The sequence below is a fragment of the Saccopteryx leptura genome, chromosome 2 (assembly GCF_036850995.1).
Source record: "Saccopteryx leptura isolate mSacLep1 chromosome 2, mSacLep1_pri_phased_curated, whole genome shotgun sequence".
In the NCBI taxonomy this organism is placed as follows: Eukaryota; Metazoa; Chordata; class Mammalia; order Chiroptera; family Emballonuridae; genus Saccopteryx; species Saccopteryx leptura.
In genome coordinates, this window is record NC_089504.1 from 255,568,874 (window position 1) to 255,594,377 (window position 25,504).

Sequence of the window (25,504 nt, forward strand, 5' to 3'; positions counted from 1 at the left end):
TCCGCCGCCCCAGCGTCCATGGAGGTGTTTGGGTGGATGAATAGATCCATTCATTTGTTCCGCAACTATTGGGGGCCCCTATTATGCACTGCATTCTGTTCTGGATTCTGGAGATAAAGTGTGGACAGAAACTATAAACCTCGCCCGCCCTCGTGGAGGTTACATTCTAGTGGAAGGAAACTGAGGTGCGCAGGATACATAAGTGCAATACATAGTTTGCCGAATGATGGCAAGCAATGCGGGGAAATAGGGTTTTCCAGGGAGGGATTTGCAGTGTTTAAAGAGCATGGGCAGGGGATGTGGAAAGGTGACACTGTGTGTACAGGAAGGAGGTGAGTGAGGGTGGAAGTCACAGAGCTGTCAGGCCCGGGTAGCAGCAGGTGTGGAGGCTGCCAATGCCTATGTGTGGGGCTGGGCCCAGAGGGCTGGAGCAGAACGCCCAGGGCCTAGCAGCAGGAGCTGGCCAGGCCGGGGAGGCTGGAAGGAGGACTGTGTGTGACTGCAGTGACTGTGCTTCTCCTCTGAGTGAGGGAGAGTCCGGGCAGGGGACCGGGGGACCAGACACGTGGGAGCTCTCTCTCTCTAGCATCTGCGTGGAGAAGACGTCCAAGGGCAGAAAGGAGAGGAATCCCAGTAGAGGTTTCATACTGCTGACTGTGTGTACAGTGACCTCCTAACTCTCCTCCTCACCTGCAGCATCCCTCCCACCACTCTGTGTCCCCTGTGATGGGAAAGTGGGGGCGGCGTGTCCATGTGAGTCTGACCCTGCTGGGCCCTGCTCAAAGCCAGTCTTTTGCTCCCAGTGTTTATTGAGTTGCTGAAACTCCTAGCAGGACAGACAGGTCCTCATGGTCTCACCCTTTCTACCTTCACAGCAGCTCTTAGGTATTCTTCAGGTATGGGGAGGCCCCCAGGTCAGGAGACGGTTGTCCCTGAAAAGGTGGTGACAGTCATGCCACACAGGGCCACGTGGAAAGCACCAGGGTGGGCCTGGCCGCAGGAGTGGGGTGGGGGCAGGGTGGGGCCAGAGCCTCCATTGTGGTTTGTGCAGTAAGGACACGGGAGCCTGATCCGGCAGGCGTAGGATCGGCTGGCTTTAATTTCATGGCGTTCTCGGCTACAGGGGCAGTTCTGTGCTGTCCAGTGTCTGGCCGTAGGTGATCGGGCCAGCAGAGCATTGGCCTGGAGCGCAAGTGTGGTTTCAAAGAGAAGAGGGGCTGTGTGCTCTGGATTGGCTGGTCTCCCCAGGGCCGGTAAGGCCCCGGTCTCAGCATCAGAATAAAAAGACGATGACCAGTCCCACACTCTCATGGGCTGTGCCCCAAGCGGCTCGGAATGAGGGCGGTTCCTGGCCACTCCATACTGCATCCCCTCATCTCCTTCCTGAGGAAGAGTGCTTTGTCTTCTCCTGTGATGATCTTCTCTGGGAAACCTCCTTCCCCTTTCCAGCAGGCTGCTGACTCCCTGCCATGTTTGTTCAGTGTTGCTTTCACGTTCTGTGGTGATGACTAGTTTATATGTGTGGCTTAACCCTCATCAGACTGCTGTAGCTCTCCGATCCCCCAGGGTCCGTGCCTGGCACAGAGCTTGACGTGTAGTTGACATATATATTTGTTGGCCAAAATGAAAGAAGACTAAATGAATATGTGAGTGAACAAATGAGTTTTCTATTGGTCATAACTGTGGAAAAGTCGTCCTTACTGAGAATTCTTTATTTTGTAAGAGTTAGGCACGTTTTCAAATGCTCAGTTTTCCTTTCATGGAATTATCATCCAGATAAATAACTTAAGCTATTTTTTAAGCTATTTTTTTTTTTTTTTTTTTGCTGAAATTTGGTGAAGTATGCCTTTTCCTTTTTACCTTTATATGTCTTGGAGGTATCATTTGATGTTTTAAAATTTGCTGCCGTGGACCAGCGCGGCTCCAAATAATGGTGCGGAATTAAGGAAACACACTTTGTCAAAACAAAAACAATGGGACCGGGAGGACTCCTCAAACTGCCTGGCAGTATCTGAGTGCCTCATAGCCCCAGTTCGCTTTATTATATAGACATAAGCAAATCAAGGACCCTGATACAAAGTTGCACATTAAAGGCTAAGACAGGAACTCTCCCAAGGCAAAAATAAGATACATTAGTGAAATTTACAAACATCTGAAACAAACAAAGAGTCAGAGGAAGGGCATGTATATTGCTAACAGCAACCCAAGGAAGCAAGTGGAGTGGGTGCAAATACTCAGCATCAAAGCCAAATATGGAGATGAAGGGGGGAGAACTTAGCCTTTTGCTAAGCCTGGAATCTATAATGGCTTTTTGCCATTAACGGTCCACAACATATCCCCCTTTTCTTTTTAATTTGTGTGCTGAGATTTGCCTCATCTGATTTTCTAATTTGGAGGCAGACGAAAAAATACAGAACACACACAAAATTAGTATAGCCAATGCTAACAGATACCCAAAACAAGTATACTAATACATAACAGTGATTAAAGCCTTTAAGCAAACTCTTTAAGCTAATACAACAAGAATCTATAAAAGAGTAATGTCCTTAAAGTGTTCACCAAGTCCAGGTTGGCACCAACACCATTCCAAATCTCTGCAAATGCAACCCGACCCCAATTCAGTCCATCAAAAACTGTCACAGGAGCAGGAGTCCAGGAAAAGTCCACATTCAGGAAAAGTCCATTGCACTGGAATTGCTGTCACACGTCCACACTCTGCAGCTAGCATCAAAGTCCCAATGACCGCTGCTCCCAGCTGGCAATGACCCAGGTAGACTGGAAAAGCCATCTGCAGCACGCATGAAGACGGAGCTTCTGTTTTTTTTAAACTGGAAAGGTGAACCCAGGTGTCCTATACTGGAGCTTTACAGCCATGAGGTGGTGAGGAGAACCTTGGGATACACTAAGCTGGGTGGCAGAGGTAAATTTCTAAGTTGGCAAAAAAGGAAAAAAGGAGCTCTGAATTAGGAGTAGGTCCTAGCCTAAAATATGAGTGGGGCATTGAGGCAGGAGGAATAAAGGAAAGACTATATATTAAACAAAGCAGCAGAAAACAGGACTATCAATACCCACAACAGAGATCTTCGAGGGAAGAATAAAAAACCTGACTATTCAGGCAAGACATAGTTAAGTGGCCCTTGTGTAAATGAGACCAGTCTACCAGCTACTTGGAAGAAATACCCCAGGCTCATCCACAGTGTCGTAGATGGGGCTGACAGCCCTGGGCACCTTTTAGCCTTCAGTGGCAAATCCCAGTATTCTGGGCAAGGTTAGGTCACAGGTGGCTGGAGCAGGGCTGGAAGAGACTGAACCCTCCCTTAGAGGAGCGCGGGGGAAGCCTACTTTCCAGTGTCCCTTCCTCACAGCAAAAGCATGTAAGCCTGGCAGGCTTTGGCTTAAATGACCATCCTTTCCACTATTGAAGCAGGGCCCTGATGGAGTCCTAGTTGGAGCGTTGGAGCCTTTGAGGGTGTATGCCAAGAGCTAGTATTTTACCTGATCTCCTTTGGGCTTTTTCTGCCTCTTGGTACCTTAAAAGCCATGCTCAGAAGATCTCGCTGAGGGGCTTGAGAGTCCCTATCTGCCTATATATCTGGAGCTATTCAGAAAACGACAAAACAGTGTTATTAGCTGAATCGAATAAAAGAGGGTAGAAGGCCTGACCTGTGGTGGCGCAGTGGATAGTGTCGACCTGGAAATGCTGAGGTCGCCGGTTTGAAACCCTGGGCTTGCCTGGTCAAGGCACATATGGGAGTTGATGCTTCCTGCTCCTCCCCCTTCTCTCTCTCTCTCTCTCTCTCTCTCTCTCCTTTCTAAAATGAATAAATAAAATAAAAATAAAATTTAAAAGAGGGTAGAAGTTTGCAGGACAAAAAAAATTTGGCATCTCTTGTACATCAGTATTCAAAAGAAATTGTTTAAAGTAAAAAGCATGATAGGGTAGACCTGCAGGAGTTCCGGGATATGACTCCCCCCCCTCTTTTTATATTATTTACAATTGAATCTTCAAGCAAATGTTAAGCATACTTTACAATATTTTGACTTCAAAGATTGCAAGAAATTCTTGACTTTGTTAACTTTTAACAAAAATAGAGTAAATGCACCTTCAAGCAACATTCCTACACTTATCAAAACACCTCCTTAATATTAATTAACAGGCACCTTAAAGAGTACATATTAAAACTGAAAAATCCTAGTGTGATCTTCATTATTCTCCTATAGTAAAAAAAAATCTTTACACTTTTATTATGTAAATTTATGCTGGTTCAAGCCTTTCAGTTGCGGCCTGGAGCAGCCTGGCCAAATCAGCAAGTCTTTTGAATCTAAAATGAGCGCGCTTTACTTATTCCAAACAAAATTATATTTATGTAGGAAAATGAAATTATTTTTATTTTCTTTTCAATACTAGAGCCGGCATTTCCAAAATTATTATTATTATTTTTCATGTAAGGACTTAATTCAGGCCTTATAAACAAAGACACTTAGACATTAAACAAAGACTTTACATACAATCACACAAATCAAGAGTGAAACCCAGGGTTTTAGAGATTAAACTATGGCCTGCTTGATCTTAAGTAGGGCTACCTTAATAGGAACATAATAAGGATATATACTAAACAGAGATCTCTCTCGAAAAATCTCAAGATGGCCGTATGAGATTTCTGTTCAGCAACACCCAAATCAGGCCCCCCTTTTGCCCTCTTTTCAAGCAATGGAGCAGAAAAGAAACAAAATGATCTAAAACATTTAAAAAGTTAGATAATAATAATTGAGAAAGGGAAGAGAGTATAGTAAAATAAGTCTTATGCAACTGCTCTTGTGAAGTGAGTCTCTCATCTGGAATCATGGTGTCTCACCAGTCGTTCAGGGATCCACCAAGGAGCTTCAGCAGACCTAGGAAAAACACACACATATCCTCGGCCCCATAAGAGAACAGGGTCTGGCCCTTGCCAGATTCCTGTGAGTGGGTCCCTCCATCGCACTTCAGGGAAGGCTTTCCTTGCAGGGTTCCAGAGTCTCTCTGCTGCTGAATGGCCCTGTACATCAGTATTCAAAAAAATTAAAAGTATCAATAAGAAGAGCATGACAGAAGATTTGTAGGAGTTTCCTAATACTTAAGTTGCTATTTAAGTTTATTTATTTATTTATTTATTTTTGTATTTTTCTGAAGCTGGAAACGGGGAGAGACAGTCAGACAGACTCCCGCATGCACCCGACCAGGATCCACCCGGCATGCCCACCAGGGGCAACGCTCTGCCCACCAGGGGGCGATGCTCTGCCCCTCCAGGGCGTCGCTCTGCCACGACCAGAGCCACTCTAGCGCCTGGGGCAGAGATCAAGGAGCCATCCCCAGCGCCCGGGCTATCCATGCTCCAATGGAGCCTTGGCTGCGGGAGGGGAAGAGAGAGACAGAGAGGAAGGAGGGGGTGGGGGTGGAGAAGCAAATGGGCGCCTCTCCTATGTGCCCTGGCCGGGAATCGAGCCCGGGTCCCCCACACGCCAGGCCGATGCTCTACCACTGAGCCAACCGGCCAGGGCCTCTATTTAAATTTAAATGAGTGCTCCTTACAAATTCTAAAACATTTTATTTTTTCTAAATATTAGAGCCAGCATTTCCAACCTTTGCATGCAAAAACAAACTTAATTCAGGCCTTAAAAACAGACACATTTTGACAACATTAAACAAAGACTAAACAGAAACAAGAATTAGACGAACCAGACAAACCGGAGAGAAACCCAGGATTTCAGAGCACATTTAGATTAGAAAGATGCCTGCCTGATATTAGTCAGGGCATTTTCTGACAGAGAGACTGAAGGATGTGACTAAACAAAATCTCCCCGAGAAAATTTGCTCTCAGCAGTTGCTGGGATATTTCCTATAGTCAAATCCAACACAGGTCCCCTGCCTCAACCTCCAGGCAAAGAACAAGAAAGAAACAAAATGATAGTTCAGAAGATCATAGTTAAAACATTAAAGAAAATCAGATAATTACAGGAAAAGCTGTAACTTTCCTAATACCTGAATCTCCTATCCATTCTCAAATTCTATAGTTGCTGTAACTGGCGGCTCAAGTTGACTATGCTGAGATTTTTCTCCTACCTCAACAGCCCCTTCATGAAAGTCCAACTTCCACAGCAAATAATCACCCCCGGAGAGACAAGCACAAGCAATCACCTTCCAGTCATTTGGGGGAAGAGCCTTTGCCCTAATAGTATCTAATAAACCAAGTGAAAAAGGGGCAGTAGGCCCATACTGAACACAAGCAAGTTTAAGCTCTTTCAGAGTTCTAAAAGGTACCAGGTTCAAGTTCTTGCACTAGTTTCCCTGTATCGTCCTGTCTTTCTACAACAAGAAAATGGGTAAAGCCATCATTTATTGTTTCCCCTACATTTTGAGCCTGGTCTATAGATTGTTGGAGGGGGGATTTCTCAGATTTTTGAGTTATAGACTCTGCAATCAGCCCATAAGGGAATAGAGGAGCAGAGGGTTGAATGTAGGAAGAAGCTGAGGGCAGTGGAGGCCCCGTGGCTAAGGCAGCCATAGCCACGGATTTTTCATCCCCCCTGTCATCCTCAGACTCCAAGTTATCCTTGTTTCCGTTTTCACATCCCTCTGTTTCCGGCTCACCCTGGTACTCTTCAGACGAGTTGTCTTCATACAGAAACATTTCTACAAAAAGGTCCCTTATTTTTTACCCTATCTGTCCCATATTCTTTTACTCCCAACTACATTTTCCCCAAAATCTTTTTTTACTCACTGTGCGCACTTCACTTTGGGGAGTTCCATCACCTTCCTTCAGTTTTAGTTTCCTCGTACTCATACTGAAGTCCCTGTTCGGGCGCCACTTGCCGTGGACCAGCGCAGCTCCTAATAATGGTGCGGAATTAAGGAAACACACTTTGTCAAAACAAAAACGATGGGACTGGGAGGATTCCTCAAACTGCCTGGCAGTATCTGAGTGCCTCATAGCTCCAGTTCGCTTTTTTATATAGACATATGCAAATCAAGGACCCTGATACAAAGTTGCACATCAAAGGCTAAGACAGGAACTCTCCCAAGGCAAAAACAGGATACATTAGTGAAATTTACAAACATCTGAAACAAACAAAGAGTCAGAGGAAGGGCATGTATATTGCTAACAGCAACCCAAGGAAGCAAGTGGAGTGGGTGCAGATACTCAGCATCAAAGCCAAATATGGAGGTGGAGGGGGGAGAACTTAGCCTTTTGCTAAGCCTGGAATCTATAATGGCTTTTTGCCATTAACGGTCCACAATTTGCTACTCTGGGGAATGTGGTACCTTGTTTGTGTGTGTGCATACAGTATGATCCAAGAAGTGTGTGAGGTGGTCGGGACCCCGGGTTCTGTTACCTGAGTTCAGGGCCCTCCTACACTACTGGTCAAGGGAGGTGAGTCTTCAAAATGCACATTTCAGCATCTGTGAGTCTGCCTCATGGGGTTATTATAAAGAGTAAATGAGATTATGCATGTAATTCCCTGGCACACTTTATAGATATTAACACGATTGTTGTCATTGGCATAATAAAGATTATAATGGTTATTACTATTTAATGACATTCTGTACTTTTATAGAGTAATACAGCCCAAGGTTTAAAGGCTGCAGTGGCATTATTTTTGAGACATAAAGAACAGAAACAGTACACATTTAGCTTTAACCATTTTTAACTATTATTATATCTTATATTTTTCATAATTGAACCAGTCAATGTAATTGTTTTATAATTACCTAGATAGGCTGTCTGGAAAATTAACCCTTTCAGATGTTAAGAGAATGGTGGGAGGGGGTAGGGAGAAAAATTTTTGTGTCAAGTTTGTTAAAACTAAGTTACATTTGATTTCTTTAAACAATACTTGAGGTAGGGTCAACATATTAATAAAATCACCCATTTAAAAATGTACAATTCATTGGTTATTTGCATATTCACACACATGGGTGGCCATTATTGCCACAGTCTGTTTGAGAACATTAGAACATCGCCTGGAAAACAAAGCCCTTGCCCTTGGCTGTTGCCTCTGGCCCCTGTCTCTGTTGAGTCCCCTGTTCCCTGTCATTCTGGGCACCAGTCTCCAAAGATTCGACACATGGCATTCCAGTTCAGTAACCCATCTTAAAACAGCTGGAACTGGAACTTTTTTGAAGACACTTGTATATTTTTGGGCTTGGTACTTTTCCTAACTCTCCTGATATTTTGCAGTTTGTTTTTCCTGCAAAGTCTCTGGCGTGGCCATCCTCTGGGCCAGCCCCTCCTGTGTGGCCACGCACCAGCCCCTCCTGTGTGGCCACGCACCAGCCCCTCCTGTGTGGCCACGCACCAGCCCCTCCTGTGTGGCCACGCACCAGCCCCTCCTGTGTGGCCACGCACCAGCCTCTCCTGTGTGGCCACGCACCAGCCTCTCCTGTGTGGCCACGCACCAGTCCCTCCTGTGTGGCCACGCACCAGTCCCTCCTGTGTGGCCACGCACCAGCCTCTCCTGTGTGGCCACGCACCAGCCCCTCCTGTGTGGCCACGCACCAGCCCCTCCTGTGTGGCCACGCACCAGCCCCTCCTGTGTGGCCACGCACCAGCCCCTCCTGTGTGGCCACGCGCCAGCCCCTCCTGTGTGGCCACGCGCCAGCCCCTCCTGTGTGGCCACGCTCCAGTCCCTCCTGTGTAGCCACGCACCAGCCCCTTCCCTAGCTTCCTCCCCTGTCCCTTTGTTCCATAGCTGCCACCTGGTCCCCACAGGGGCTGAGACATATCGGGGACTATCTTCTTTTGTCTATAATAGGCTTCTTACTTTCTTTTTCTTCGTGTGTGTGTGTGTGTGTGTGTGTGTGTGAGAGAGAGAGAGAGAGAGAGAGAGAGAGAGAGAGAGAGCGTGTGCACATGTAATTTTGATACTTAGCTGGTTTTCATCTCCCCATTGCTTGTATTGGCGCCCCCATATTCCAGCACATTTACCTGAAGGATTCTCACCAAAAGTGTTCTCTTTAAGAGCCTTGTTTCCCTCTCATGTATTTCCCTTTTATTAAAAAAAAATCCTCCTTAGTGATTCTTTTACTTTTCTCTGTCTAATGAACTGTTTTTTTCCCCAAATGATCCTGTTTCCTTCAAGGTCTCTTAGCTTAATACATATTTTACCTTTTTTCCCTCTCCATTTTCTGTTCATTCATAGTGAGGACCACTTGCTGGGATCGTATTAGACAGTGATCGTATTCCAATCTGCCATGTCCCCCTTGCAGTCAGAAGGAGGGGCCGGAGGTCCCAGCCTGGGTGGGCCTATGCCAGGCGGGGCTGCCATCATTTGGGTCCCTATCTCCCCAGTGCATGCAGCGGCTTGCTAGTCTCGAGTGTCAGCTTCACAGCGTGTCACTTTGTGTCCAGGTGGGAGGAAGATAGTTTTAAACCTTCTTGAGACCCTGAGAACTTACTGTTTTGGACCTGAAAGAGGCTGCCACCTTCCCAGTCTGTCACTAGTTAAACGCCCCTGACACCAGTGCCAGGTGCGAGCCAGGATTTTTGTCGGTGTCAGCTGGCAGGAGCAGTCCTGACCCACGGTGTTCTTGGGAGGCTGCTAAGAAGGCACTTACTTATATCTCAGTGAGACAGGCCTACCACTGGCAAAGCCAGAGAGAGGGACTTCAGGGGCCCTTGAATGGAACCACACAGACAGGTGCTTCCTTTCATGTTCATTTGTTGATTTTTGGCTGGTGATACAAGATAGCAGGACAGTAGTAACCCCATGGGTCCTCTGTAGTCAGTACAAGCATGGTCTTTTGAAAGCATTTAAAATATACTGAAAATATTAATTCACAGTGCATGTAATTTAGGAATTGATTATTCATATATAAAAAAAATTTGTTCTTTCCAATAGGATTCCTTTCAGTGGGGCTTCAAAAAGAGGTTTCCCTACATTTTAAGTAAAACCTTAATGTAACATTTACTGTAAAAAGTAAAGGACACAGAAGTGGGTGAAAGAGGAGCCCACCCCACCCACAGACGGCTGTACATTTCAGAGGAAATAGGCGTGATCTCCGCTTGCTCGCTCCGTTGACTGCTGGAGCACTGCGTCCTGACCAAGTGAATTGTTTTCAAGTTACCATAACTAAGTTCTTCAAACCAGTTTCCCTTCCGACCCTGACTCCTTCCTCAGGTTTCCAGGTGTGTCAGATTTACAAAACTGTTGGAGAGGAAGTTGATGCAGAGGATGGTTGAGTTTACCATACTCTTAATCTTTCTTTTTCAAAAACTGCGTTTAAGACAACACTAACTGCCCCAACCCGGAGTGATGTTACCTTCCTTTAAGTGCCTATACCACTGACGGTCTGCACTTCCCATTGGGCAGTGGCATGTGCTCCTCGCACCATTAATCCTTCATGTATGTCCCTCACCATCTGCGCTGGATATTAACTAGAGGACCTGTCTTATCCCCAATGCTAGAAAAACACTCTAACACAGAACTTCTTCAACTTCCATGAACTCAGGAAACCCCTGGGATCTTGTGAATTGTAAATGATACTTCCATCAGTGTCAGGTGGGGCTGACCTTCTTCTGCCTTTATGAAGAGCTCAGGTGAGGTTTCAAAAAGGACGAGAGGTTTAAATTGCATTAAGTACCTCATCTATCTGCTATATCAAAATGGCGCTATGATGTGAACACAGATTTAAGTCAGTTTCTGTGAATAATGAAAGGTGTGAGATGTCATTTTTGTTTTTGTTTTTTTCCTGATTTCTTTATCTGACGAATAGACTCAGCTCATCTATTTTAGTAGTTACCAGGCTAGATGAGATTATGTGTGAATGACTTCTACTTTGGGCTTCATGAGATTTAAGCTTAAAAACAAAAGCCTTTGCAAGACATGTCAATCATCTGAGTTAGGCTGTCTTTTTCTAACTTTCGCTCTTATTCGGGACATCTGGTTTTGAGAATACTCAAACTCTATGAGTATTCCATTTCAGGGTCAAGAATTATGCATCCACTTACCATAAACTCTAAAATCTTTCCTTCCCTGTTCTGATGGAACTCCAAAGTGGGCCACTTAGAATGATTAACAGGCCATGAATCTGAGTTCCTAGGCCTTGGTGGCAGCTAGGAGACTCTTGCTCCCTGTGACACTATTGAACCCTGTTTCCCCAAGTAAAGCATGCGCAGAAGGTCATCCAAGGGACCATGCACACTTCAAACTCAGATCGCTGATGTTGAAGTGTCTGAACAGGATTCATTTTTCTGGTGGTATCAGTAGGAACAGTTCACTCGCTCCCTTCCTGTTTAATAGACTTTGACTTCAGTCATTATATGGTTTCCTTTGTCACATATTGTCTCTGAATAGCAAGACTTAGGTTAGTTTCTGAAGCGCGTAATAACAAAAGAGTTATGTCGTATTTGGGGCACTAATGACCTGAGGAAATAGTAAACAGGTGGTCTTCCAGTGAGGGCCTTGTCACATTTGAGACACGGTGTGATACAAACAACACATAGAGCTCTCACACACGAATTTTAACTGAGAATGAAGAGCAGTCTGCCAAAGCAATAATTTCTCTCTTAGGTTGTTTCCCATACGTGGGGATCTTTATCTGGCAAACTCACTGTGCTCTTGAGTCAGGACAACTGCACAGGAAGTGAGGAAAGGAAAGCTGGTTAATGGTGTCTGTTATTCTCTGTGGTACTTGGACTGACACTCCTTGGTGGTCTATTAACTTGTTATATTTAGAAACTAGTTTTTGATCATATTTTAAAAGCAGAATTGAATGTGTAAATGGTTATACTGGAAAGTGGCTGTATTGCATGAGCCCGTGTTCCTCAGCACTTGTTTAGCTATGGGACTCCTTTTGCTAGAGCTTGTTAATTAAAGCAAATGGGCACACCTGTCTGCCTCAAGATTATACCATATAAGAATATGAGTTATTGCATTATAGAGAAATAGAGGAGTCTGTGTTTTAAAAATAGGGAGTAAAGCAATTCAACAATGAGATGAAAGATCATTTGCTGTTGTGGGACCTCTAATGTTTAGAGAGAATGGCCTCTTCAGTACTGAGAGTACCTATTGGGAGGTTCGGTAGTTCTCGGAGATGGGTGCGCCTCGGTGCCCCAGCTGGATAAGCCGTCATCAGCACTGACTTAGGAACCCAGAGCCACCCCCGTGAATGGCTCCCTTGCTGTCCCATCCTTCCATCTGGTGTTTTAGACCTGTGATGAGGCCATAATGTTATCCTTGGTCAAGGTCACAGAGCAAGACATTTTCAGAGCTATGGGATTAGATTCTGAGAGTCCTTGATTCCATTCTCAGAAAGGTGTGTCCTTGTGTGAGAACTCCCATACATAAAACCAACTCACAGAATAGATCAAGTGGTGATAACTTGCATTGTTAAAGGACTTGCTCCGGGTGCCCTAACATAGGCACATCTGAGGAAACTAATGTAGCCAAGGGGCCTGGACGTGGTGACCCAGAGATCTGATTTCTCTCCCTGCTCATTACTTTGGTTAGTAAAGTGTATAAACGTGGGTGTGTTAGTCATTTCACACACCTATTCACTCTTGCACAAAATCATTATTACTGTCACTCGGTGAATCTTTCATGAACATTCTTTGTGCTGGATATTCAAAGGCTGCCGTCCTTGTCCTTACAGAATTTACAGATGGCAAGGCTGAGACAGGTGTGTGAACAGGTAAGTGGAGTTAAGTCTTGATGGCGAGGCGAGCTGGCCTGTTAGGAGAGCACCGTGGTCCAAGCAGGCCCGGAGGGTGAGCCGTGGCCCACGGGGTGGAATGTGAGTCACTGCGTTCCAGGGGATTAGAGAGAGAAAGAAGGACATTGTGCTAAAGCGGTGGGCTCCATGTGACCTGGGGCTGGGAGGGGATCTTGGGATGACTCCCGGACTGTGGTCGAATGGTGGCAGCATTCCTGGGGAGAGGTAAGTGAGGAGGGCAGGAGTTTCTAGAGGAAGGTAGTGAGAGTCACTTGGGACAAGTTGAGTAAGAGCGACCTGAGGGATACCCAGTAAAGGTGGTCGGGCAGTGGAGTACCCCGCCGCGGAACTCGGGGGCCTGGCCACACTTAGGGATTAAGGGGCCCTCTGAAGAGACCTGACTCGTGGTGGAGGAGGCTGTTCAGGCAGAGCAGGACGGGGGAAGGGTCACGGAGGGAGCCCCAGCCGGAGGAGGGGGAGGATGTGGGAGTCAGTCAGACGAGGAAGCCAGCCACCAGGCGGGGAGCTGGGGCTGTGGTGTCCCCTTGGCTGTGCAGAGGGGGAGCTTCTAGAATGTGGGAATGGCCGCTCCACAGTGCTGAGTACTGAGAAGAAGTCAGGTGCTTTAGTGACTCTTCACGTATAAGGAATTCTGTGCTCTCCAGAGGTGATAAGGCAGGAGTCTTACTCAGTGAGACTGATACATGAGTAGTTGATTTGAATTTTGCAGTTCCTTTTCTAAACCCCATCATAGGTTCTAGAAGGACTTACAAGAAGTAGCCTTTAGGCCTTGTCTTCGTTTTCTTCTCCTACGTCCAGGTCCCCCCAATGTTTCATTATCTTGTTTCAGTCGTGAGTTCCTCTGATACTGCTTGTCGCCCAGGGACATAAAATGGCAGCTGCCTCTTGTTAATTTAGTGTTGGGCAAACAGGAAAAGCTGTTTGAGCGTTGGGTTTGGTGAGACACGTGTGAGGTTCCTGAGGACTCAGCACGTACTTCTTCATGTCGCAGGACTCGCTGTGAAGGGGACAGTAACAGCTAGAAGCATGAATATTCATATTAAGTCCTGTCCCCCTCCTTGCCTACGAGGTGAGGGCAGCGGTTAAGCATGGGCTTCTGTTTTATTTACCAGCTACTGTATGACTGCCAAGATGGGAGCTATGCTAGTTCCTGCTTAACATTGGTCCTCTTATCCATATCTCCATGGTTATGGTTATCCTGTAGTTTAGGGAAGATCTTTTTCCTTTTCCTTAGAATTTCCCCCAAAATTAGACTAGTGGCCCAGTGTGATTATCCACCATGGGCCTCTTATTTTATGAATATATATAGTGGATCACACAGTTGTCTTTCTCAGAGTCGGTCCATTTCAGGATTCTTGAGTGGGAGGTCGTGGCTATTCTTGCATGTCTGTCCTGTGTTGTGGGGAGCTGAGACGGAACAGCTTTCCATGGAAGCAGTTGGTTTTCTTTGTCCAGATACATGTTATCAGTCTAGTAGACCTGTTACTCGGCAGACAACAATGTTTGTTTTAATGCACACAGCAATAGAATAACTACGTAAACTTCCTCTCCCTTGTTCTCAGAATTTTGCTGATCACCATTCTACTTAGTGCATCTTTCCCCACGTCTCAGGTGTAGAGGTCATTCTGTAGCCAGAATTCTTCCTCCCGCTGCAGGGCTACCTGAGTGGAATTGTTAGTGCCTGAGATGAGCTGGAATGAGCAAGTGTCCGACTGGTTGGGGCTGAGCAAGCATTGTGGCAGTCGGGGGAGGGCAGGTCATTGGAGAGTTTAAAAGACTGTTCAAACCCCTTATTACACACACTGCCATGAGGTGTGTGTGTGGTCATTGGCTTTGTGATAACTCTGACAAAGTGTTTATGGTCTTTGGTGAAAATTGCATGTGGGTACTTTGTGTTGCTTTTGTGTGTCTGACACTTGTTTCAGCTTCATCGAGGGCGGGGGCTGTGCCTGGGAGGGTGGTTTTCACTGCAGGGTCTAAGGCGCAGGACGGGCATCCATGGGGAGCAGTCAAGGCGAGTCTGCCAGGAGACGGAGGGAGAAGACCTGCGCGGGACCCAGGGGCTCTCACTTGTCGTATACAGTATCGGTGTCTTTTACTTTTCTAGGCAGGAATGATATTTCATAGTAATCAGAAGTAAAATCAAAGGATCAAAGCATTTCTTTAAAAAATGATCCAAAATGAAAGCCTAAGTTATAACAGCAGCTATGAAGAAAGCACCTGTTGTTCTAGATCTTACATGTCGTCACTAGGAGTCACCTAAACACAATGCACAATACCAGGGGATGCGGCTGGAGAATGCCACCAATGTCCTGAGCGGCCCTGCCCACCCACACACACTAAGCAGTCCGTTTACGTGTTCCCATTCATGTACCTCCTGCTCTCAGAATGTTTCCCTCGCCTTCTCTCCTCTCCTCAGACCGTGGAAACCTGGCTCAGCCGATGATGACCTTGCCACCTTTTTTTACTAGACAACGCCATCCATCAGAGGAGAACTGGACGGAACTTTAGAAATGTGCTGCTCCTTGTTCAGGACAATGAGTACTTGAGTGCAGTCGGCCGAGTCACTGGTGCAGCGCAGCTAAAACCAGCCCATGTTATTATGGTGTGTGAACTATATTTCCATAACAATTTAACATAGAGACAGGACTTCCCAAAGCTTCCTCCACTCCCTATGCCCAGCTGCCTGCCCCTGGGCGCATCCCCAGCTGGGATGCTGGAGCCGGATGTCCAGGTCCAGGTGAGGCCTGCTCCTGTCCGCAGGCCCGGGGCGCCCCGAGCCATTCCCTTCCCTTCCCGCCTTCGCAGTTCTCCCCTGGCTGCGTCATCGCGGTCAGCAGTGACACGGGCTGGTGTTTCTCCCCCTCTAAAAGGACGTCCTCTCCCTGAACAAACCCCTCCAGCTGGCACTTCCCAGTCACTGCTCCATTTCCTTTTCTCCTTGGCACCAAAGTTCCTGTCTCCACTTTCTGTTCTTCCAGGCCATTCTGTCTTGACATAGCATCAGTTTCTGTTCCTCTCCAGTCCTCTGAAACTGCTCTGCTCGGGGCACCAGAGACCACATGTTGATGAGTTAGAGGTCAGTTCTCCGTTTTCACCCAGCAGGACATGTCAGCCACATCTGACACGATTGATCACTCTGTCCTCCAGTTGTCTTCACTGTCTTCCCAGAAAGGACTCACGTGGATTTCCTCTCATCTCCTGGCTTCCTTCTCCATCTCCTTTGCTTATCTCTCCTCTCTCCTTGACTTTCAGTGCTACGGTGTCCTGGGCCTCCTCTCCTTTGTTTATACTATTGCGTTCATGACCTCATCCATCTGACAACTGGAAACGCCAAAATATACCAAACACACACTCTTAACTACCGAACTGCAGTGTGGCAGACTCCTCCACACTCCACCTGGTAGGCGACTCACACTTCGTGCATTCAACACCATGATCTGGGGGGCGTGCCCTACCACATGAAGACCTAGTGTGCAGGCTTGATAATTAGGACAGTGTAGTGTAGCTGTCAGAATAGACAAAACGTCAGAATAGCAAACTAACAAGTGGACCCACATACACCTGGAAACGATACAGGACAGCGCTGTCAGGATTAGTGGGAAAGTGGGAAACGACTCAGTCTCTGGGACTGGGACAACGAAACACCCACATGGAGAAACGAAAGTGGATCTCTGCCTCACGTCGGGGTCCCTGTGCATTGAGGGGTCACAGTCAACAGTCCGACATTCCAGGGAGACCAAGAACTTAATGTGAAAGGCCAACCTTGAAGGACTTTTCGACGGCAGCTGAGAAGAATCTTGTTATGATTTTAGTGGAGGGAAAGATTCCTTCAGAAACAAAAAGACAAATTGTAAAAAATGATGTTTAATTTCATTAAATTTATTTCTGCTCATCAGAGAACATACTAAAGAAAATTCAAGGCCCTGGCTGGTTGGCTCAGTGGTAGAGCATCGGCCTGGCATGCAGGAGTCCCAGGTTCGATTCCCGGCCAGGGCACACAGGAGAAGCACCCATCTGCTTCTCCACCCCTCCCCCTCTCCTTCCTCTCTCTTTCTCTTCCCCGAGGCTCCATTGGAGTGGGATTGGCCCGGGCACTGGGGATGGCTCTATGGCCTCTGCCTCAGGCGCTGGAGTGGCTCTGGTTGTGACAGAGCAGCGCCCCAGATGGGCAGAGCGTCGCCCCCTGGTGGGCATGCCGGGTGAATCCCGGTTGGGCACATGCGGGAGTCTGTCTGACTGCCTCCCTGTTTCCAGCTTCAGAAAGGTACCAAAAGGGGGGAAAAAAAGAAAAGAAAAAATTCAAGACATGCTACCCACTGGGAAAATGTTTTTTCATCATCTATAACTGATGAAAAATAGAACTTAGGATGTATTAAGAATAACATTCAAGGCCCTGGCCAGGTGGCTCAGCGGTAGAGCGTCGGCCTGGCGTGCAGAATTCCTGGGTTCGATTCCCAGCCAGGGCACATAGGAGAAGCGCCCATTTGCTTCTCCACCCCCCCTCCTTCCTCTCTGTCTCTCTCTTCCCCTCCCGCAGCCAAGGCTCCATTGGAGCAAAGATGGCCCGGGCACTGGGGATGGCTCCTTGGCCTCTGCCCCAGGCACTAGAGTGGCTCTGGTCGTGGCAGAGCGACACCCCCCAAGGGGCAGAGCATCGCCCCCTGGTGGGCGTTCCGGATGGATCCCAGTCGGGCGCATGTGGGAGTCTGTCTGACTGTCTCTCCCCGTTTCCAGCTTCAGAAAAATACAAAAAAAAAAAAATAATAATAACATTCAAAAAGGAAAAAAAAAATAACCTAATAGAAAAAATAGAGAAAAGATAAGAGTGTGCATTTTTCCAGAAGAGGATATATATGAAAAGACACCACCTCTAGTAACCAGAGAAATGTGAACTGAGATCAGGAGAAACTACTTCACACCCAACAGAACTGCAAAATTAAACACGCAATATTAAGTATTGGTTTTTCTGTGGGTAGGGGGGGTCCCTGTGCATTGAGGGGTGCGGGCAAGTTGTTACAACCACTTAAGATAATGGTTGGCAGTACTTAGTAGAATTGAATATGCACGTGCCCCAGGACTCCAGAAGAATTCTTGTACACCTGCACCTTACCCTGTACGAGAATGCTTGGAGCAGAGTTGTTTGTATGTCTCTGCAACCTTGTGTGCATGTATGAAAGTGTGTATGTACGAAAGGGAGAGAGAGAGGAGGAGAGAAAGAAGAAGAAATTAGTTGAGTGTCCATCAACAGGAAAATGGATAAAGTCTGCTCTGTTGTACTTTGGAATCTGTATAGTAATAAAACAAATGAATTACAGCTATACTCATTAACATGGACAAAGCTGAAGAACAGTGTTTAGAAAACTAAATACAAAAGGGGAATCTTTAAGTAAAATGTGGTTCAGTGGTTACTTCTGGGTGGAGAGGGATGGGAGGGAGAAAGGATGGGGGTGCACAGGGGACTTGAAACTTACTGTAACATTGTATTAATTCAGCAGTATCATGGGCTGAAATAATGAAAAATGGTTTCATTATTTTTTGGAAACTCAAATATTAATATTTCTTCAGACAAAATATATGATACATTTGAAAATTAAAATAGGATTTTTGAAAAATTTTTAACAAAGACTGTTAAGTAGGTCACTAACACTCCCACATCTTTAATTTTTTTAACTGTTTTTATCACCAACAGTTTTCTGAGTTATGTATAACAACTTCCCCCTAAATGTGAGCTAGTACTAAGCTCATACAATATAACATTTTTAAAAAAATCAATGCCATTGAACTAGTTCATTTTAAATCAGGTTGTCAGATCTCTACTGTCTTTCACAGTAATGAACTGGGTTCATATTTTACGTGATGCCCCCTAATCTGATGATAAACATACGTAATGTCTGTGCCCTCTAGCATAGATTACATGGACCTTATGTTGGGCCACAGAAAAAGCCGTAGGAGTTAGCTGAAAAATTTCTTCACAGCTCTCATCCATTCGTGCTATTTCCGATGTCCACATGTATTTCATAAGCAGATAATTTAGGTGTTTCACATAGCTGACATTTTTCTGTTAACACTATCTGACTGCCTTGACTCTGTCTGTGAATGTGTGTTTAACAGGAAATTGCCCGGCATTTGCGACCTGGAACCCTCAGAGCAGTCTTTGGTAAAACTAAGATCCAGAACGCCGTTCACTGCACTGATCTCCCAGAGGATGGGCTGTTAGAGGTAAGACGTAAACATCCCGTTTGTAGCTCAAGTTCATGAATAATATCAGCAGTTCTGATGTGTTAGAAACCTTTTAAATATGATAATGCTGTTACTTGGCCATCTGATAACCTCAGACAGCAACTTGAGAAGACCCAATGGTAGGATGCTATTTATAACTGTACAATCTTCAAAGAATTAAGAGTGGTTTTTTTTTTATTGGTATATATTATGGTTTAAAAGTAATTTAAAAAGTAAAAAACTACAGCATAGTTAAATAGTGTGAAATTTGTTGTAAAGTCAGGTAAAAATATCATTACCATAAGTTGCTAGTCATGAAAATATATCAGTGAAATTCAGAAGTCAAGTTAATATGCAGTGTGATAACATTAAAAGTGATAGCTACCATTTATTGACTCTCGAATTTATACAATATATCAGGTTCCACCGTGATAAATGCTCTGAGTCAATTATCTCTTGTAATCTCCACAGCTGCACCGATAGGTTGGTAGAATTATATCTGTTTTATCAGGGAAATGAAATTGAGACCCAGAGAGGTTAAGTAACATCCTCAAACCAAACAGCTAATACAGGACAGCCATGTTTTAACCTCTCCTCTGTTTAGTTAACATAAAAGAAGAAACAGTGAAAGAATTGTTAGAAAATATAAGTGAACATTGGTCTGATTTGGAGTTAGGAAAGACATGTCTGGGCCAAAGCAACGAAACTTTAAAGAAAGGATAGATTTTTTTTCTTACAGTGTTTAAAATTTTTGTATGTCAGAAGGAACTAATGGACAGGCTATGTTAGGGATCATAGCATAATGGACAGAAAACAGACACCCATCCTACCTACTGAGTATAGTGTTGTTTGTTTTATGTCAGATCTCTGGGTCTGTTGTTTGATTTCTGCTTTTTTTTTTCTTTTTTAAAGTTTTTTTTAAATTATTTTTATTTATTTATTCATTTTAGAGAAGAGAGAGAGAGAGAGAGAGAGAAGGAGGGAGGAGCAGGAAGCATCAACTCCCATATGTGCTTTGACCAGGCAAGCCCAGGGTTTCAAACCGGCGACCTCAGTATTTCCAGGTCGACGCTTTATCCACTGTGCCACCACAGGTCAGGCAGATTTCTGCTTTTGAAGTCCTGTGTAGAAAAGCCCTCCCCATTTTGCTTTCATTTTCCTGCACTGAAGGATTCAGTCCACCTGGGACTTATTTTGACACCCGGTGTGAGGTGTGGCTCCAGGCAGCTATGGCTACATTGTTGGTTCAGCCCTTCCTTTCTCTCGCTACTGTTCTTCTCATTGGTTGAATGCTTCTGCACACCCGGGCCTGTCTCTGACCGGTCAGCTTCATTCCATTCCATCGTGCCAGATAAAGACCATTTTAGTTACTATAGTTTATCCTTTCAGGACATTTTCTTTCTTTTTTCTTTTATTTATTTATTTTATATTTTATTCATTTTAGAGAGGAGAGAGAGAGAGAGAGAAAAGAGAGGACCAGGAAGCATCAACTCCCATATGTACCTTGACCAGGGAAACCAGGGTTTTGAACCAGCAACCTCAGAGTTCCAGGTCAATGCTTTATCTACTGTGCCACCACAGGTCAGGCTCAGAGCATTTTCTTGGTTTATTCTCTTCATTCCTCCCCGTGAGTTTGAGGTGGAAGTTTGTCACGTTCCTTACCCCACCCCCGCAGAATGCAAACGGAACCTTGCTTATCTGTTCCTGTGGGCGTGACCTGTCTGCAGTAGTGAGTCCCTTCAGATGAATACACGGTGTGCCTCTCTTTTTATGCCCCTAGTCTTTATTTCCAGGTGGGTCTTGGGCACAGCCTCTAAAGTTTATTCCCATCAGCTTTTATTCTTGTTGCTATGGAGATGACTTCATGGCTCCTTTGAGATTTTCTCCTATAATCCAAGATATTAATCTGCTCAAATCTGTGCACCCCACTATGAAATGCTGACATATTTATTACAAATGTCACCTTTTAATTACCCAAAGGATTAAATGTTCATTTAAAAATTGTCACGTATTTTTATAACTATTCCCTTCACCTTCTACTAGCTCAGGACCTACAATCTAGGTTTTAATACAGAGTGTTGTTCAGGGAAACTGAAACATTATTAATCATGAAATTTATGCCCACTATAAAGAATTACCCAAGGTATGCCTATGACTTTGCACATACAATTTAAAATAGATTATTACTGTCTGCAGTGAACAAAGTCATTTACTAAATGATTAAAATCTTTCTAACTTAACTGCACAGGAGATTTCATTGCAAATTAATGACTGTGTGGGTTAGAGAATTAATAAAAAAAAGTTGGTGCTCTAACAGCCTCCTCTCGTGTGGCTGATGATTTGTACTTGATGTGACCTTGGATAAGTTACTTTCTCTTCCTACCCTCACTTCTCTTATCAGCAGAAGGGAACAGAGAATGCTGATCTAACCAGGGAATGTTCTCTCAGTTAGGGATTAACTGTTTGCAGATCACTTGGCTTTAAATGGTCAGATACTATAAAACACTTATGGGTCAAAAGAGTTACCTGCTCGTAAGTCACCCACGTGAAAGTCAGAGTAACACAAAGACGAGCTGTCTGATCAGGGCGCACTTTGTACTTAGAGCTGCTGTTCATTAAGGGAACAGTCTTTAGTTGCAGGGTGACCATGAATTTGCCCAATCCAGGTCCTTTTTGAAAGGCAGCCCCAATCTGACAAGGCGCTAGGATGAAGGCATAAACTAGACCGTCCCAGGTGCTGGGGTTATGGGCTCCCCGTGGCTACAGCAAGAAGGGAGGAAGGGACAAGCTACTTCTCCTCAGTCTTTCCTCATGTGAGGACTAAAGAGAGTGGGGCTCCTATAGGTGAAGTGACCGGGCCAGCATCACACCACAAACAAGGGGCACAGACCTGGAATTTAAGCCCATGTCTAAGTCCAAAACCTATACTTCCTTCCGTTCAGCGAACTAGGTCAGAGATGGCAAAGAGGTATCAATTCCAGTGCCACCTCTTGCTTTATTGCTAGGATAACCAGAAACTAAACGGGGGGGATGCCGTGGAGTACTAACGTCTGCCGTGCCCAAGGGTGGGGCTGTCGTGTGAGCCACATACAATGGCTACCTGGGCTCCGCCACCGGCTGCCAGCAGAGGCTTTGACCAGGACACTGCCCTCCTCAGAGTTTCCAAATCTTTGACCTCGCAGCAGAGCTGAAATGAGCAGGTAGCTGCCGGGACGGAGGCCTCTGATCCAACCGTCCACTAAGAAATCTGAAGGACCTACCCGCCTAAAATGTTTAGAAATATTCTCCTACTTCAAAGAATCCATTTTTACCCTGTAAGAGGTATAAGTCTTTGAAGAATAGCCCTCTCTTCCCCTGAACTCTGCTCAGTGATCCTTGCTTAATTTCCTCGCACCGAGGCACTCAGTGTGTTTTTGTGAAATAAATCTAACAGTACTAAATGTAATGAGAATGATTCCAAGCACTGACTTGGTGCCTGGTGGGCTGCGTGTTTCTGTGCAGTGAGCTCACCTGGAACCAGGCTGCCCAGGTTCAGTTTCCCTTGCTGTCACTTCCCAGCTGCCCATGCACATTGCTTAAAACCTTCTACCTCGACCCTCTCTTCTGCAAAATGAGGGTAATGATAATGCTTATCTCAGACAGTAGTTGTAAGAAATACATGTGCATGTGTTGTCTTATATGTAAATCAGCAAGACCAGGACATGTTCAGTAAATATTATTGGTTATTATTATAGTATTTACCATGGCTCCACTTGGCCATTGAAAATAAGTATTTCGAGGCCAGCAGCCGCAGCCATCATAGCCATGCAGGTGAAGGCTCCCATTAGATTCGGACAGACAGTAAAGAAACAGTAGAGCCAAAAACTGGTGGGCCATTGCTTTATCTAGCCTCACACTCAGCAGGCGAGTAGACACACACAGAGGGAAAACATTTCCCTTTCCATTCAGCGCTCACAGAGCTACTGACCCATCTAGGTTTTCCTAGGCCCCCACCAGCGCAGTCCCCTCTGGTTCCTCATCTGCACACCTTCCCCCTTCTCCTCTCTGCACAGATTGGCTTCTCCTTCAACACCGGGCCATCTTGGCTTCTTTATTCCTCCCTCCTCCATTCTCCTTCTAAAAAACTACCTGGGCCCACAAAGACCCCTCCTCCAGCAACATTAGCATAACAACAGCCCTTCCTAAGCAGGAAGGTAATTAGCAGTATCACCTGGCAGTGCCATTCACGTGGACAGCACCATTTTTAACAATAAAAGTGAGCGAACTCAAAAATCATATTTTACAAATTCATTTGCCCAACACAAGGTCAAAGGGAAGGCTGTCACCTTGATGGGGTACTCGGTGAGGGCCAGGCCCTCGGGGCTCTTCCCCAGACAACACCCAGGATGGTTTCACCAGCTGGGATTACATCTTCACTAAATACAAAGCATTTGTAGACCTTGTTTCAAATGTTTTAAAATGTAAATAAAGAAGGCATTCTACTTTTAGTGTAGCCATTTATGATGGACGCCCTTCCAGCGGAGCCCGAGCTCTGCCCAGGTGCTGCCACAGCGGCTCCCCGTGGCCTCAGGGTCTCTTTCTCCAGCCTCCTGTCCTGTTGGGTAAGCGCTCTTGTCTGTCACCCAGCCATAGAGTGAGACTCATGGGTGAGTCCTTTTTCAGCTCAGGTTTGAGCAAATAGGAAAGGAGTGATGTTTTCTTTAGACAAGCAAGACTCTGCTTTGCCTACTGTTACTAAAAACAGAATCAAAACTTCCTTCCATGCCCACTGAGTAAGGCTTGTCTCTGTTTTGTAGCCTTTAACCATGATAGTTTTCAATACTGACAAATTAATTCAACTAAATACAGTCAATTCTTGATTTTCTTTTTTTTTTTTTTTTGAGAAAGAGAAGGAGAAAGAGGTACAGGCACATCAGACTGCTCCTGTATGTGCCCTGATGGGGGAATCAAACCAGCAACCTCTGTGCTCCAGGATGACACTCTAACCAACCGAGAGGGCTTAATTTTTATTGATTTTTAGAGAGACAGAGGAAGGGAGAGAGTGGGGAGGCAGAAGGGAAGCATTTGTTGTCCCACTCAGTCATGTGTTTTTTGGTTGCTTCCCATGCGTGCCTTGACCAGGGATCAAACCCACAACCTTGTTTCAGCATGACACTCTTAACCGCTTGAGCTAACTGGCCAGGGCCAATAATTTTCCATAATAGAAATGAAGGGGTTAGCGAGGGCACTTGACATCCAGAGAGATGCCAGTGGCTATTTGTCCATTAATTGCAACCTGGTCACCAAGTGACAATTTACTTTTTTGGTAGTAAGTATCCAAGTGGACATTTGACTTGCCCTTTCAAAACTCTTAAACTTGTTTTTCTTAGCTGTCTTCTTATAGAGCACAAAAGTATGTAATTGCTATAGGCTTAACATAAATATTTAATAGTTGAATGAAGATGATTAAGAATCATGAAGGAACCCAGAGTCACAAACTAGAAAGAAATTGAGACTGACTCATCCCAGAACTATACAATTCAGGTTTCATAAGATTATAGTATAACCAAGTATGATCTTCTAGCAATAGACAGAAATGTGTAACTACATAGTAACCTCTCTGAGTTAAATATTATTTAAAAGTAATAAATGTGCTCACTAGGGCTGTTGTTGCCAGTAATGCTAGGGTTTCTGAAAGAACTTACAGAATAGCGTTGGTGCAGTTAGCCACACATACGGACATCCTGTGGAAGAAGGATAGCAAGCCCAGCACAGGTGTGGGCACATGGCTTCGATCCTGGTCTCAGGTGAGGGACCAAGTGTCCCTTCCAGCCTGAGAAATCTGTGACTCTCCACCTGGCACATCTGATAATGCGTTCACACTCCCACCTGCCACAGCGGCTGGTCTTGTCATTTCCCTGACTCTGAAAGAGCGAGGGGGTTGTCCTTTGCTCTCTGCAGTTTGGCCCTGAACTCCTGACTTTGGTCTGCACATGGCTTCATTTTTTTAGCCAGTGACTAAGCATGATCCGAGTTAACAAGTAACTCTCACGTGACAGAAAGTCATTACGGAAGACATAGAAAGGAGCCTTTGCTGACCTAATCATATTCATTCTCTTTTTCATTCATAAAATATTGCCGCTGCTCCGACTTTGGTTTTAGAGGAAAGGTTGCTAACCTCACTACTCTTCTCTGCCCATCGGATGGTTATATGGACGTTTCTGTCTTAACAAGAGAGGACACAGAGGAACAGTCTTAACAGAAGGAAAATTCTAGGCCCAGTGTTTTCAGCAGAAAGATACTGAGGTTTTGCAAGTGAGGTCAAGCTTTTAAAGAAACTTGAATTTAGTCCTCAATGTCAAATACCATACCTCTACTACCATATAATTTTCTGTAAACAATTTTCTGTGAGATAATTGTAATACTAGTAGCTCTTTTCTATTCCTCTTTAACCTGAACATACCTTTAGCCGTAAAGGTAGCAACTAGACCACATCTTGTAAGTATGGTATCCACAGCAAAACCCACACATTCCTTTCTTGATACAAGTATAAATGAAACCCAAAGTACCATAGGTGCGATTTTTAAATCTTGG

At 45.2% G+C, this 25,504-nt stretch overlaps 1 protein-coding gene and 1 long non-coding RNA gene across 4 annotated transcripts in view; one reads left to right on the forward strand and one right to left on the reverse strand.

Annotated features, from left to right (window-relative positions):
* NME7 (NME/NM23 family member 7) overlaps positions 1-25,504 on the forward strand; it is a 139,060-nt gene that overhangs the window by 89,418 nt on the left and 24,138 nt on the right. For all 3 annotated transcript variants that reach the window (XM_066371438.1, XM_066371441.1, XM_066371439.1), the window contains exon 11: positions 18,824-18,931. In XM_066371438.1, coding sequence (XP_066227535.1) covers positions 18,824-18,931 — 108 coding nt within the window. The remainder of the gene's footprint in view (positions 1-18,823; positions 18,932-25,504) is intronic.
* On the reverse strand, positions 2,412-24,821 carry LOC136395915 (uncharacterized). Its single transcript, XR_010749406.1, has 3 exons — positions 24,616-24,821; positions 6,759-6,868; positions 2,412-5,036 (listed from the first exon to the last, which is right to left on the reverse strand). It is a non-coding gene; the product is annotated as an uncharacterized lncRNA (long non-coding RNA).